This window comes from Crotalus tigris, unplaced genomic scaffold (genome assembly GCF_016545835.1).
Source record: "Crotalus tigris isolate CLP2741 ecotype Arizona unplaced genomic scaffold, ASM1654583v1 scf7180000018477.2129921, whole genome shotgun sequence".
Lineage (NCBI taxonomy): Eukaryota > Metazoa > Chordata > Lepidosauria > Squamata > Viperidae > Crotalus > Crotalus tigris.
In genome coordinates this window covers 1,866,395-1,880,484 of record NW_024097029.1, presented here as the reverse complement: position 1 = coordinate 1,880,484, position 14,090 = coordinate 1,866,395, and the positions used below count along the sequence as shown (strand labels likewise).

The 14,090-nt window shown below is 37.0% G+C and overlaps 1 protein-coding gene across 1 annotated transcript in view; it reads left to right on the top strand.

Moving 5' to 3' along the window:
- The window catches only part of LOC120312280 (sodium channel protein type 3 subunit alpha-like), an 82,113-nt gene that overhangs the window by 16,112 nt on the left and 51,911 nt on the right, over positions 1 to 14,090 (top strand). Inside the window, 6 exon segments of the mRNA XM_039352797.1 lie at positions 2 to 177; positions 1,206 to 1,478; positions 3,550 to 3,613; positions 6,015 to 6,156; positions 6,413 to 6,619; positions 8,832 to 9,104. Of these exon segments, the coding sequence (XP_039208731.1) occupies positions 2 to 177; positions 1,206 to 1,478; positions 3,550 to 3,613; positions 6,015 to 6,156; positions 6,413 to 6,619; positions 8,832 to 9,104 (1,135 nt within the window).

Here is a 14,090-nt window from a genome sequence, read left to right as displayed (position 1 = left end):
GCTTGACGAAGGGCCAGACCCCTGGTATTTTCAGCTGTTTTTTGTGTGTTGTCATTGTGTTTGTGTGTGAACTCCCCTATTACAGATATGTGACAGAGTTTGTGGACCTGGGCAATGTCTCAGCGTTGAGAACATTCAGAGTTCTCCGGGCATTGAAAACAATATCAGTCATTCCAGGTGAGAGCTAGGTTAAACGCAGAGGCTGACTTCTTAATTTCATGGAAGTCACCCACTTTTTCTTAGATAAGTCTTGCTGATTGCTGCTAATGTTACTAAAAGGCAGGAATCGGAAGATCTTTGTCTTTTCAAATGTAACATTTATTTTGATTTGCAAAGTCAGCCTTTGAGTTTTAAAAACAATTGCATGTGACACCTACAAAATGCACAGCTTACATGTTTTATTTTGGTTCTGGGTTTGTTTTATGTTGATGCTGCTGCATTATAGATGACATTTTTTTCTTGTATAATGGAAAGCTTTAATTACACTATGGCTTCTGTATTGCCATATTTTTTTTTATATTGTTTCAATGTGTCATCTTAAACACATTTAGAAGACTGTCTCAAAACATGGTGAGACTTATTCCTGACAGAACATAAAAGAACAAGATCCCACTGCATGTTCAGATTTGAATAAAGATGTTACAGAAGTTTTTCAAAATTAATGGTTGAAATAAGATTTTGACATATATCGGGTATTCAGTTCCCAGAATTTTTAGCCAGCATGCTGGCCCAGAAATTCCAGGAATTTCTATCCCAACGTGTCAAGACATATCAATGAACTGAAGAAACTTCCAAAAAAAGTATGAGATAATTTTTTAAAATAAAAATAAATGATAAATAGAGAAGTATACCCACTGAATATATTATGCCTGATCTTAGCCAAAAGGTCAAGAAGAGGCTATTCATTAAATGCCAAGGTAGTCATGGCCTAGGATCTCATCTCTCTGCTTTCACTTTTTTTGGAGAATAATTAAAAAAATGGAATACCTTAAATGAATATGCCATTTTTAAAGAAAAAAGGGAAGCGGTACATCTCATTTTGTATAGAAGGTTTTTCTTCATACATTTTCACAAGTGCTAGTGCTGTCCATAAAACTTTACTGTTTCACAAACGGGACATGGCTTTTGCTGCATGGCATCTTAAATAGAATGGAAGAATGTTTGACACACTCTGATCAGCGTTTTTGGTCCCTTTCTGCCTACAGGCCTGAAGACAATTGTAGGGGCCCTCATTCAATCTGTGAAGAAGCTCTCAGATGTCATGATCCTCACCGTGTTTTGTCTTAGTGTATTTGCACTAATAGGGCTCCAGCTTTTCATGGGGAACCTGAGGCACAAATGCCTGATTTGGCCACCGGACAATTCTACTTTTGAAATAAACGTCACTTCCTACTTCAATAGCACAATGGGAGAAAATGGTACCTATGTAAATACGACAGTGACCACTTTTAACTGGAAGGAGTACATTGAGGATGAAAGTAAGAATGCTTTAATATAATTGGCAGATAGAGGGAAAAAATATAATCATGTATATTATCAGATGTGCCCAGCAGGGATTCTTTTATTATAAAAAGTCTCAGGAAACAGCAAAATTGTTAAAAAAAAATCACCTCCTTTCTTTTCTATTGACCTTAGCATATTGACATCTCACATAATTTCATGCAAATAACCAAAAAAACTAGTATTTTAAAAACTCTTAATGTTCTGTTGTGAATACAAATCACAATGAAGTGATAATGGTGAAATTATGTCATGATGTCATGACCCATGTTATTTGCCCTCTCCTTGACTCTCTGTAGAGACTCTCTGGAGTTTAACTTAGATTTAAAAAATAAATACTTAACTTTTATGGATTTAATAAAATAATCTCTAACAAGCTAAAATAATAAATTAGGGATATAATGGTAATTGGTATAGACCTCTGTTTGTTTACCCAGGTGTGACTCTTACTGAATTCCCTCCTATTAAAAAGGCTAAATGTTCATTTTGTGTGTTTGCTATAATACACACACGGTCCTTACAAAATTAATGGGCATCAATTGTCATTGAAAGAAGCATTCACCCTTCTTATCTATGGAGATTCTCAATCATTCAGGTCATGGTTGTTCCAGAAGTGCCTTTTCCAAAAGGCAACTAGACTTTCTTGGGTTTTTTTCTGTGAAAACATTTCCCTTTTCACCCAAGAAGCTTCTGCAGTTCTAACTGTCTGGAGGGGAATGGAAGGATTTCTATCTTTGCGGTCATCTGGTCATTAGCATTCAGAGGGTTATTTGTTATCTCTCTGAAAGTTGTTGAGCCCATGATTGAAAATCCTCCTTGAAAAGATCCAACAGGGGCTCCTTCATAACAAAGAAGAAAACATCAAACGGAGCAATGTTGTCATTTCATACATTGCAGGAATATCTGAAAACTCAGAAGGATTGTCAACCAACACAACATATGTGCCCAATTTAAACCCAGGAATACTTTAAGGCAGATGCTTGTCCATTCCAAAGACAAAACACTCAGACACAAACTGAGTAATGTAGTATATGCAGTGCAATGCAGTGAGACGTGTACAGACCTGCACATTGGGGAAACAAAACAACCACTTCACAAATGCCTGGCACAACATAGGAGAACAAACCCATCAGGACAAGATTCAGTGGTGCATCTGTATTTGAAAGACAAAGGTCACTCTTTTACAGACAGCAAAGTCCACATTCTGGAGAGAGAAGACCACTGGTTTGAAAGTGGGATCAAAGAGGCCATCTACATTGAGATTGAACAGCCCTCGCTCAACCGGGGGAGGGATATGACACCACCTATCTTCTGTTTACATACCAGTCCTTTCAACAGTCCCAAGAAGGCTCCATAGCCATTTACACTCTAATTCAGGTGAACCTGAGGGCACGGATAAATCCCTCAAATGACCACAATGACTCTCAGAGAACTAACAACCAGATGAGCTTCAAAGAATATAAATCCTTCCATTTTCCTCCAGTCAGTGAGAACTGAAGAAGCTTTTTAGATGAGAAGCAAAATGTTTTCAAAGAAAAAAGTCAAATTCACTTGCCTTTTGGAAAAAAGCTCCTTGGGGATTCACCTTTATCACATACTCAGCATCCCAAGATCTTTCCTGAATTCAGTGGGGCAAACTCGTAGAAATTGGGCATGGGACTATAATTTAAGATTTTTTTATACATATGACAATACAAATTTATATATTTGAATCAAGTAGAATAGTCATTGTATTTTAAAAGTAAACGTATTTACTTTTAAAATAAAGTTTTGCACTGATATATTTTATTTGTTCTAATTTATTTGCTGCTTAATTCAAACAAAGCTCCAAGAGGCTTACAAAATAATTCAGTAAAACAATAATAAAAATGATTGAAAAAAAGTAATAGCATTTCAAGGAATAATCCATAACTTCCATAAAAGAGGGTTTTCCTCATCACACATTTATAATTAATTATAGTATTTTCATACTTCTGACGTTTATGGATCTATATTTAATATCTGCAAACAAAAATAGTACTGTAATTGTTTTTTCTTTTTCTCAATCAGGTCATTTTTATGTTTTGGAAGGACAAAGAGATGCACTTCTTTGTGGTAATAGCTCAGATGCTGGGTAAGAATATTTAATAACCCACTGTACTCCGTACTGTTGTAATGAAGTTAGAAAACATTTAACTTCACGTGATCCAGGATCTACAGGAGCGACTTGTGAGAAGAAGGAAGTCTTTTGAGCATAAGAGATGATTGTGCATATTAGAATGATCATTCTAATGTAATGTAATTACCTAAGATAAAGCTAGCAGAAATTAGCCCACTCCTAGTTATGCACTGGAAATGGTTTTATCCAGGGCTTTTTTTGTCATAGAACGCCCAGAACGGAGTTCTGGAACCTTTTTTGGATGGAATCTTGTAGGGTGGGCAAGGTGGGTTGTATGACGTGTGTGAGTTCCGGCACCTTTTTTTTTTTAACAAAAAAAGGACTGGTTTTATCTAAATATAAATGCCCACTTTTATCTATTATTTAAAACAAAATGTTTCTAAAGAATTTTGATAATCAGTGGATTAATTTTTGAAATGTATTTTAAAATTTTAAAAAATTGTGAGCATATCAAAATTTCTCTAAAAAGATTGCCAAGCTATTTATCAAGCCGTTGGTCTGCCAGAATTGTTTAAAATAGAAGCAGAAAAAATTCAGTGATCCCTTTTACATCATTCTTATATTAAAAACATCAAACAGAATAAGGCAAGAACTTTTTAAAAAATCAGTAGAAAGACAAAAATATGTATGTGCCAGTATCTATCTTTCTTAAATAATTGCCAAGCTAATTTTTGCATGCCCAGGAATTCAAGCCAATGGTTAGTTGATTCAGTGTAGTGGTGATGGGGAATATAATCTCTTGCAACATTATGTTTGGGATAAGCAAATCATCTTTATCTTGCATTATTATCTATTATCCTATATTTTATCAAATTGTTCCTGGCAACTTTGTTCATCTTCCCATGTTCTTCTTTTGCCTTTCCAAAACAAGTTGAGGGACATTGCACAAAAAACTACACCAAAAGAAACTAGACATTTGGGGACTTCCTTGTTCTGTAATATTCATTTACATCTGGTTTCTCTGAATCCAGCACATGTGGAACATTATTTTTAAAATATATGCATTTGAATTTTGTTTTTGTACTTTTATTAATTAACTGAAACTTTTGATTATGTCTGGGAAACTTCTGCCTGTTCAAAAACGTTTTCACAAGTTCTTTGCCCCTGCCAAATACAATTAAAGAAAAATTATGTTTGCAAATGTCATTTTAGAGATACACGTGATGCTTAATACATTTAGAATGACAAAAGTAAATGATATGGGATGATATCAATAATAAGCAAGAAAAGCATCGAAAGCAATCACTCATTGAATTTATTTCCATCTATTTAGCATTGCACAGTGAACTTGCTATACAATGACATATTTTGTCAAAAATTAGTGTAAAAATACAGTAGCATGATAAAGTGCTAAAATAGGCAGGGGTTGCCAACAAGTATGATCATTATATGAGTATTTAGCTTTGCTACTCTTCCTGAATATCTCGTAGTTTACTCTAAATATGTAGCTGTTGCTGACAGGAATTCTAGCACTGTGAAGGCTACTTTTTAGTATTATTCTTTTCACCATAATCTTTATCACCAGGTAATTTGAGATAGCTTTGAAATTAAGAACTAATGTATTTTTCAGATCAAGCAAATACCCTGGTTCAATATTAGAGATTTTGGCCACTGCATCAGGTGCCTTTGTATGCTTTACAAAACATATATAACACAAAATCTCTTTTTGTAATACATACACTAAGACAGCTGTGTTTCAAATTAATGAGCTCCCAAAGGTGCTTTTTCACAAGGCAACTGGACTTTCTTGTTTTTTCTTTGAAGTCATTTCACTTCTCATCAAAGAAGCTTCTTCAGCTCTGACTGGATGATGGGAATGGAAGGATTTATATTCCTTGCAGATAGCTGGTCATTTGCATGCTTTTAGAGAGTCATTGAGGCCACTTGGAGGTTTATCTGTGTCCTCAGGGTCACCTGGGTAGTGCATATGGGTGTGGTGCCTTCTTGGAACTGCTGAAAAGTGTAGAGTCTGTCAAATGAAGGCAAATATACATGTCCCAAGATAACATTGCAGGATCCAATCTGGGTCTGTCACTGGGACCAGAGATTTAGTTTTCCGAGCTTTCGGAGCCCATCCTCAGTCTGTGGGGTTTGTGTTCTTGAAGACTAATCATGGCATCTTCTGGCAAACAGGTCCCTTGGTATCTCAGCATGAAAGAGTGTTAGTTATTTAGGACTAAAATGTTCATTGATCTCAGTGAGATTTAAAGTGCAGCTGAACCCAGTCTTGTGCATTCATGCACAATCAGGAACATAACGGAAAATAAATGGTTCAGATTAGAATTAAAATGTCACTCTGAAAATATTTTTTTAAAGTGCAAATAACAAGAATACTCGATGCAATTCTTTTTCATAGCCATTGCCCAGAAGGATATGTGTGTATAAAAGCTGGTAGAAACCCCAACTACGGCTACACAAGCTTTGACACCTTCAGCTGGGCCTTCTTATCACTGTTTCGGCTGATGACTCAGGACTACTGGGAAAATCTTTACCAACTGGTGAGAACAGTCATGAGGCAAGGTTAATATGTATGATATTGGAACAAAAACATCCGTCTTGCTGCTGATTTATTTTAATGTAACTAACTTTTCAACAAAGAATTGCTACTTATGCCTATTTGATATGTCACTGTAGTTTTATGATTGCAATCATAAAGTAATAGTGATTTTTAATAACTAAAACTGATTTTTTAAAATCACTTAGATGAGGTTTTTTTTTTGTGTTTGTTTTTCTTTCTTCAACTCACTTTCCCAGACTCTACGTGCTGCTGGCAAAACATACATGATTTTTTTTGTCCTGGTGATTTTCTTGGGTTCTTTCTACCTGATCAACTTGATCCTGGCTGTTGTTGCCATGGCCTATGAAGAGCAGAATCAAGCCACCATGGAAGAAGCTGAGCGGAAAGAGGCAGAGTTCCAGCAGATGCTGGAGCAGCTGAAAAAACAGCAAGAAGAGGCTCAGGTAGCTTGCTTTTAGAAGATCTCATTTTGAAACTGCTGAAATGCAGGGGATGCATTGAATGCATCTTCCCAGATTTTTATCCAAGTGTGTCCCAACTGATAATGCACAAAATATAGGATGCATATCAGAATGGGATATTGCTGGCTACCAGAGCCTGGAAGAGATGGAGCCACACTGATTTCATATGCTCCCTCTTCTTTTGTCATGTGAGTTGTTTATACTAGACCTTTTCTTTCCAGAGCTTTTGAGCAGATTAAATCAAACTATGCTTTTATTAGCAATAAGAAGTGTCTTTGCCATCCATTCAGGAATATAGGGCCAACCCAGTGACATAATACCTCATCTCTGCATTCTCATGCTTTTGCCATTATGCACTATCAGAAACATGCTAAACAATACTGCCTGAAGCTGGAAAGATGGGATCCGTATCAATGGATAATGACAGTGTCGGAATACAAGGGGAGGATCATCTTGGTCATCTTGTAGATTGTTGAATCTATACTTCCATCCATTTGGAATCCCTCTTTATGGCTTCCCACTTGAGATTAAAACAGTGCCTCCTATTTTTGCTGAACTGATTTTGTAACATTATCCAAGAAATGCCCAAGGCAGTCTATTCTAACAATTAAATTGTTTGGTTAGAGCACAAGGATTTATTTATTTTTTTAAAAAGTCCTACTTTTGTGATCAATCAGTAGTTCTATTTAGGCATTTGCACGATAATTTTGAACAACGTAAAAAGTGGGAATATTTCCTCGCACTACTCCCATGGCCTACTCACCCCATCCTTGATTTTTCCAGCTTCACACACTCAACTAAGATCATTAAAGAATACTAAATTCATATATGCTTGATTGTGAGTTCAGTTCTGAGTAATCTGCCACCAGGCTTCCAGGTAATAAGTGGAGGTCTACTTGCATTCGTGCAGAAAGGAGTACTTTTCTTCTCACTTCCCAACTGAATTTGTGGAGGTTGGAGAGAGCTTGTCTTGGACTGGGCAGGAGGTTAATACAACAAATACACATAGTTTCATCATCTACATTGCCTGAAGTCCTTAATGACACAGTTGAGCAGGGCTCTTGTAGGGAATAGGGCAGAATTGTATTCTGTGTACTCTCTATAGCTAAAGGAAGGTAACACTGGGCTTTTTGTTGATAACAGTTTTCATATGTGAGTGGAACCTCCGACATGACTGAAGTTCATATTCATGTATACATTGGCTACTCTCACCTTCCGCTGCCTAATATGTGGAAAGCAGTTGAGATAAACACAATGTTGGCATTCAAGAAAATGTAAAAACAATGCAGTAGGTGAAAATAGTTTACCTTGGCATCTGTGAAGCTTTTAAAACACAGTAGAAACAGTAGTTACAAACTTTGACATTAGCTGATTCTTGAACAGCTGGTGGAATTGTCTGCTGTATTACAACAAAATACCCTTATGCAGATATTTCAAGAGGTGATTGTGGGTTAGCAGCATCTCTGAACAAGCTAATTTATGCAGAGAGAGCAATTAGTCCATCTAGCTCAGCATTATTGACAATAAGCCCTCCAGGGTTTCAAGCACGGAGACTTTTCTGCCTGTTTAGAAAGGCACAGGATCGAACTTGTCACACAGAGCAGATGCTCTGCCAGCCAAGTGTTGACTTTTTAGTCAGAATTTAGATCCTGGAGCAGAGGTCTTAAGTAAAAAAAACAAAAAACAAACCACTTCCTTAATACAGCCTTATTAAAAACATTAGCTACTGCTATACTCCCATATTTGCAGAAAACTGTATTACCTTTGTAGGATCCAATCTGAGTTGGTCACTGGGACCAGAGGTTTAGTCTTCTGAGCTTTCGAACTTGAGCTGGAGCCCATCCTCAGGGAACTTTTCTCATAGAAAGAATATGTACTGTCTGTGTATACATTCTGGTAGAGAGAAGTTCTCTGAGGATGGGCTCCAGCACACGTCCAAAAACGTGGAAGACTAACTCTGATCCTGGTGAATGACCCAGATTGGATCCTGCAACATTATCCTGGGATTACATATGTTTGCCTTCATTTGTGCATTCCCTTTCTATTTCATTCCAAAGAGGACACATCCATTATTGATGTTAGTATTTAATTGCTTTGTGACTGTGTATCCTTGGAATAATAATGGAATTCTCTACAAGGATGATGAGTGTTGTAATCCAAGTAATACCAATTACCTGATACTGTAACACAACAGACGACGGCAGCTGTGGCCGCAGCATCAGTTGCATCAAGAGATTTCAGCGGCGTGGGTGGATTGGGGGAGCTCTTGGAAAGCTCTTCAGAGGCATCTAAATTAAGCTCAAAGAGTGCTAAAGACAGAAGGAACAAAAGGAAAAAAAAGAAGCAGAAGGAGTTTTCGGAAGTAGGAGATAAGGAAGAAGTGGAGAGGTTTCCTAAATCTGAATCGGAAGACAGCATCAGAAGGGGAGGTCGCTTGTCCTATGAAAAGAGAACCTCAACTCACCAGGTATGCTACAGTGTTCATTTAAACTATGCAGCAGATTCTAATATATATTTCAACTCCAAAAATCAGAACCTGGTGTATCAGTCCCACATTGATGGAATTTCCTTTTACAAGAACCTGATAAATTCCATCTTTAGGAAAATAAGTGTGGGTTTTTTTTTGTAAAGATTGGTGACCAGGGCAGGATATGCATACAGACGCTGGAGTTGTTTGCTATAGTTCCCTTTGATTTTTATAGGGTAAGATAAAATGGCTGCTGATTATGGATCACAATGGGTATCATGTGTTTAAAGTTTTACGTTTTTCCATATATGTGAGTCTTGCCAATTTGGTAACCTTATTGTTACCAAACCTATTGTTGTTGTTGTTAGTTGCGAAGTCATGTCCGACCCATCGCGACCCCATGGACAACGTTCCTACAGGGCTTCCTGTCCTCTGTCATCTTCTGGAGTCCATTTAAGCTCACGCCTACTGCTTCAGTGACTCCATCCAGCCACCTCATTCTCTGTCGTCCCCTTCTTCTATTGCCCTCAATCTTTCCCAGCATTAGGCTCTTCTCCAGTGAGTCCTTCCTTCTCATTAGGTGGCCAAAGTATTTGAGTTTCAACTTCAGGATCTGGCCTTCTAAAGAGCAGTCAGGGTTGATCTCCTCTAGGACTGACCTGTTTGATCGCCTTGTAGTCCAGGGGACTCACAGGAGTAACCTTATTATAATAAGATAACCTTATTATGAAGTCACAATTCTTCTATTCAGTGACAAGGGTCCATTATAGTTACTGTTTCTTTTCTTTCCAGATTCCAGGGCAATCTGGATAATATGCTACCAATAGCTACCCTGAACAACAGAAGCAACTTCAGTTACAACTTAAGCATTTGTGCTTGTGGGTAAAATATAAAAGCACAATAGTTCATTTGTTCTTTATTAATATACTTGTATCCCACCATAATATATTCAAAATATATTTGTTCAATAAAGAAATAGAGATAGAGGTGATAGAGACAGAGAGGAAGAGAGATGATAGAGATATTGAGAGAGACAGAGATATTGGTGCACCTAGAAATTCCCCTTCTTCTTTTGCTGCATTTGATGCCCTCTGGTTTTTTTCCTTTCTCGTTCTTTGGCCCAGAAAGAGGGGTGTGATGGCTTAGTGGTTAAAGACGCCAAATTTGCCAGTTGACAGCCCGGGTTCGAGACCCGAGCTCCATGCAATGGGGTGAGCTCCCGATACTTGCCCCAGCTTCTGCCCACCTACCAGTTCGAAAGCATGCAAATGTGAGTAGATAAATGGTTGGAAAACATGCAAATGTGAGTAGATAAATAGGTACTACTTTGGTGGGAAAATAACAGCATTCTGTGTGCCTTTGGCATATAGACATTCTGGCCACATGACCACAGAAATTGTCTTTAGACAATGCTGGCTCCCTGGGCTAAGAAACGGAGATGAATACCATGCCTTATAGTCAGACTTAATTGACAGGGAAACCTTTATCTTTTCCTCTTTGGCTCAGAAGGACCCTAAACTATTTACAATAATTAATGTAAAAGCAATAAAATCAAAATGGACAGTATACTGTTTATTTACTTTATTTAGCATGTGGCAAACTCCTAAGGCCTTCTCATAGTGATGTGTTTTAAGCCAGGAGATCACAAGGATTGTCTGGCTGCTGTTGTGGAAGAATTAGCCAACTCTGTGTTGCTGCCCAGGGGATGTCTGAGTTTAGAGATTCCTATACTACTCAGGGAGGCTTCTTCCTTGTCCTCCACAATATACTGTAAAAAGAAGAAACAGTTAAAATTAACACTACACTGAGGGTACAGAACTGACTCCAGACTAAAAACCTCACAAAAATGAATTTAATTAACCAATAAAGTCTCCCTTGAATCAAGTAACTATATGGACCCTCCCATGCTATTATCTTAGCAACAATATACAGGTTGTTTGCTTGTAGCAATAACAAGAGCACTTAGATTTATATATCGCTTCACAGTGCTTTACAGGCATTTCTGAGCAGTTTATAGAATCAGCTTATTGCCCCCAACCATCTGGGTCCTCATTTTACCGACCTCGGAAGGATGGAAGGCAGAGTCAACCTTGAGCTGGTCAGAATCGAACTGCTGGCAGTGAGCAGTGAGTCAGCCCACAATAGGGCATTCTAACCTCTGTGCCACCACGGCTCCACTTTATAGTTTTAAAAAAAGGGAGGGGGGAGGTACATTACAAGTAAAAATTCAGCAGGCAACGTCTTGGTTAGAAAGTTATTTTCAAGTCTTGGACTGAAGTAGATCTTATACTAGCAGAAGAAAAATAATTACACACATAAGAACAAAATACATTATGAATGTAAACATATTATTTATTTATTTAGTGCTTTCAAGTCAGTTTTTTTGATTCCTGGCGACTTCCTTGGACTAGTTCCTGCAGTTTTCTTGGCAAGGTTTTTCAGAAGTGGTTTATCTTTGCCTGCTGAGAGGATGTGACTAGCCCAAGTTCACCCAGTTGGCCTTGTGTCTAAGGGGAAACCAGAATGCCTGGTGTCCCAGTTTGATGCCTTAACCACAACACCAAACCGGCTCTAAAATCTGAAGTGCAACAACAGAATTGGATTTAAACTTATGACTCAACCTTTATATCACCTGTTCTGTTATTTGTTTCTTAATAACTCAGTTCCAAGAAACAGATTTTGCTACCTTATAAGTGATGGCTACAGTCCATTACAATGTGTCTGATCTACCTACATAGTTTGTTAAAAGAGATATTATTAGTAATCCTTATAAAAGGAACAATATGATAGAGCATGTGTCACCAACTCAACCAGACCAGGACAGAGAAGCACATAATCATTCAAAATGTGAGGCACTTGTATAAAAGTACATGGCGGCCTCTTCAGGAGAGGTCTTAGAAAGGGAAGGAAAGAAGCCGGAGCAAAAATAATAATAAAGTTATAATCAAAATAAACCAAATTAAACAAATAACAATAACAAAATAAAGCTTGGGTTCTGCTAAAATAATTTTGTTTATCAGTATTCAAAGCACTCTGTTTTATTCCCTTGGCCTTTAGATAGGCCATAGAATAGATACATGGGTAGTTTTATTTCAAGAGAGAGTTTCTCTGCCTGGAATGATGTTGATTATATAAAGTTGGGATGGGATAACTTTCTGGCCAGTATTGTAGCTTTAGCCAAATATATGAGTTTATCTTGCCAAACAGGGCTTCTAGGGAAATAAGAAGTAAGGCTTTATTTTAGAATCCAAAAATCTGCCCTCAGAATGTTAGGTTGTATTTTCCCCAAATATAGAAATCTTTATAGGCATAGGCCTGCACGCCAAATAAAAGATTTGCAATATTTACTCTTTGAAACTTCCCAGAAGCTATGGGTATAAACTGGCCTCCCATTTGAATTTAGAAAAAAATCTTAAAAGAGTATCAGATCACGGCCTGTGGGATTTTGGCTTCTCATGTCTTTGTGCGCCATGAAATACTTGTGATGTCTAATGTCTAAAGTGTGGCCTCCAATCTGCCATTTGTGTTTGATCCTCTTTTTTTAAAAAAAAGAACTTTAAAAAACCTTAACTTTAGTTTTTATGTTATCTTATTATGTGAAGTCTTCCTTATTGTGAAGGGCTGTGATGTTTTCATATCCTACCACCAAGGAAAGGAAAGAACGGTATTGCCTACCTAAAGTAAAGCAGGAATTGGTTGGTTAGATGAGAATGGTGGGAATTTAAGTTTTCAAGTACCTGGTTTACAAAATTTAAGTAAATACTGCATGCAAAGAGGGCCAAAGACTGTTTCTTCCCTACTTACTTACTTACTTACTTTTGTAGGGGTGTGGGTCTATACATATGTTGTATATAGTATGTTTAGGTGTGTGTCATGTATGTGTTTCACTTTGAGAGTGGGCAACTAAATTTCATTTTTTGATGTGGGCTGTTGTGCCCACAGTAAAAAAAAAATGACAATAAAGGTTGTCTTATCTTGCCTTGTCTCGTCTGGTCTCACCTTATTTATTTATTTATGATTTATCAAACTTGTATTCCTCCCATCTCATCCAAGGTAACTCTAGGACTTTAAATAAAATAGAGTATAAAACATTAAGAAAATAAGTAGAGATCATATCGACAAATACTGTACTTGGTGTTACAGTAAGTGTATTTGGGCATTGCAATAGATTCTCTAAAGTCTAAGAAATAGTTGTCTGATAAAAATCTGCCTGAAAAAGTTACTTTTTCTTGTAACTTCAGCAGTTATATCTATCTTTTCCTTAAAAGAGCACTTAGAGTTTAATATGAGTACTCATACTGATGAGTACTCATATGGATGAGTACTACTGTAATGTCTAAATAAAATTGTTAGTTTATCATCTTAAAGTCACATTTTAAAAAAATTGAACCAAGAGATTTGTAAATGTTTGTATATTGCAATTGCAGTGGTCGTTGTGAATCTAAGTTACTGAAAAGAAATTCAAATATAGGAACAATTGTTTATGTGTATGTGGTTTCTTCTGACATTGGTGATGGCTTTATTAATTCATGAATGCTACTAATGAAATGAAATATGCAGGGAAGGAGCAAAAGTGTCCATTAAGGATTTCTTGTAGTGCAATTAAATAAAAGGATAAGCAGAAAGAAATTGATTTTGTTCCTGCTCTCGATTTCAAAATCATCGCTTCAGTCTCCTGTGGCTACTGAAAGCATTAATTGATGAAGCAGCGTGATTAATAAATGGTGGGTTAATTGCAGTGGTTTAGTTAAATAGATCTAGCCACTGAGTTTCATCAGTAACTGTATGTAACAGCTGGCTGGTCAATGTGTCCTTTTTGTCTTCAGAAGACATTTCCTTAAATTTGAAGTGTTCCACTCAAGGAAGCAGAGGATGAATGGAAGAATATATGACTCATTGTTCTCAGGTTGTCTTGTGGTCTTCTCAGATCCGAGCTAGACATCTTAATTTGTAAGAATGCATATCAAAGATGAGGTTGTAGAATAA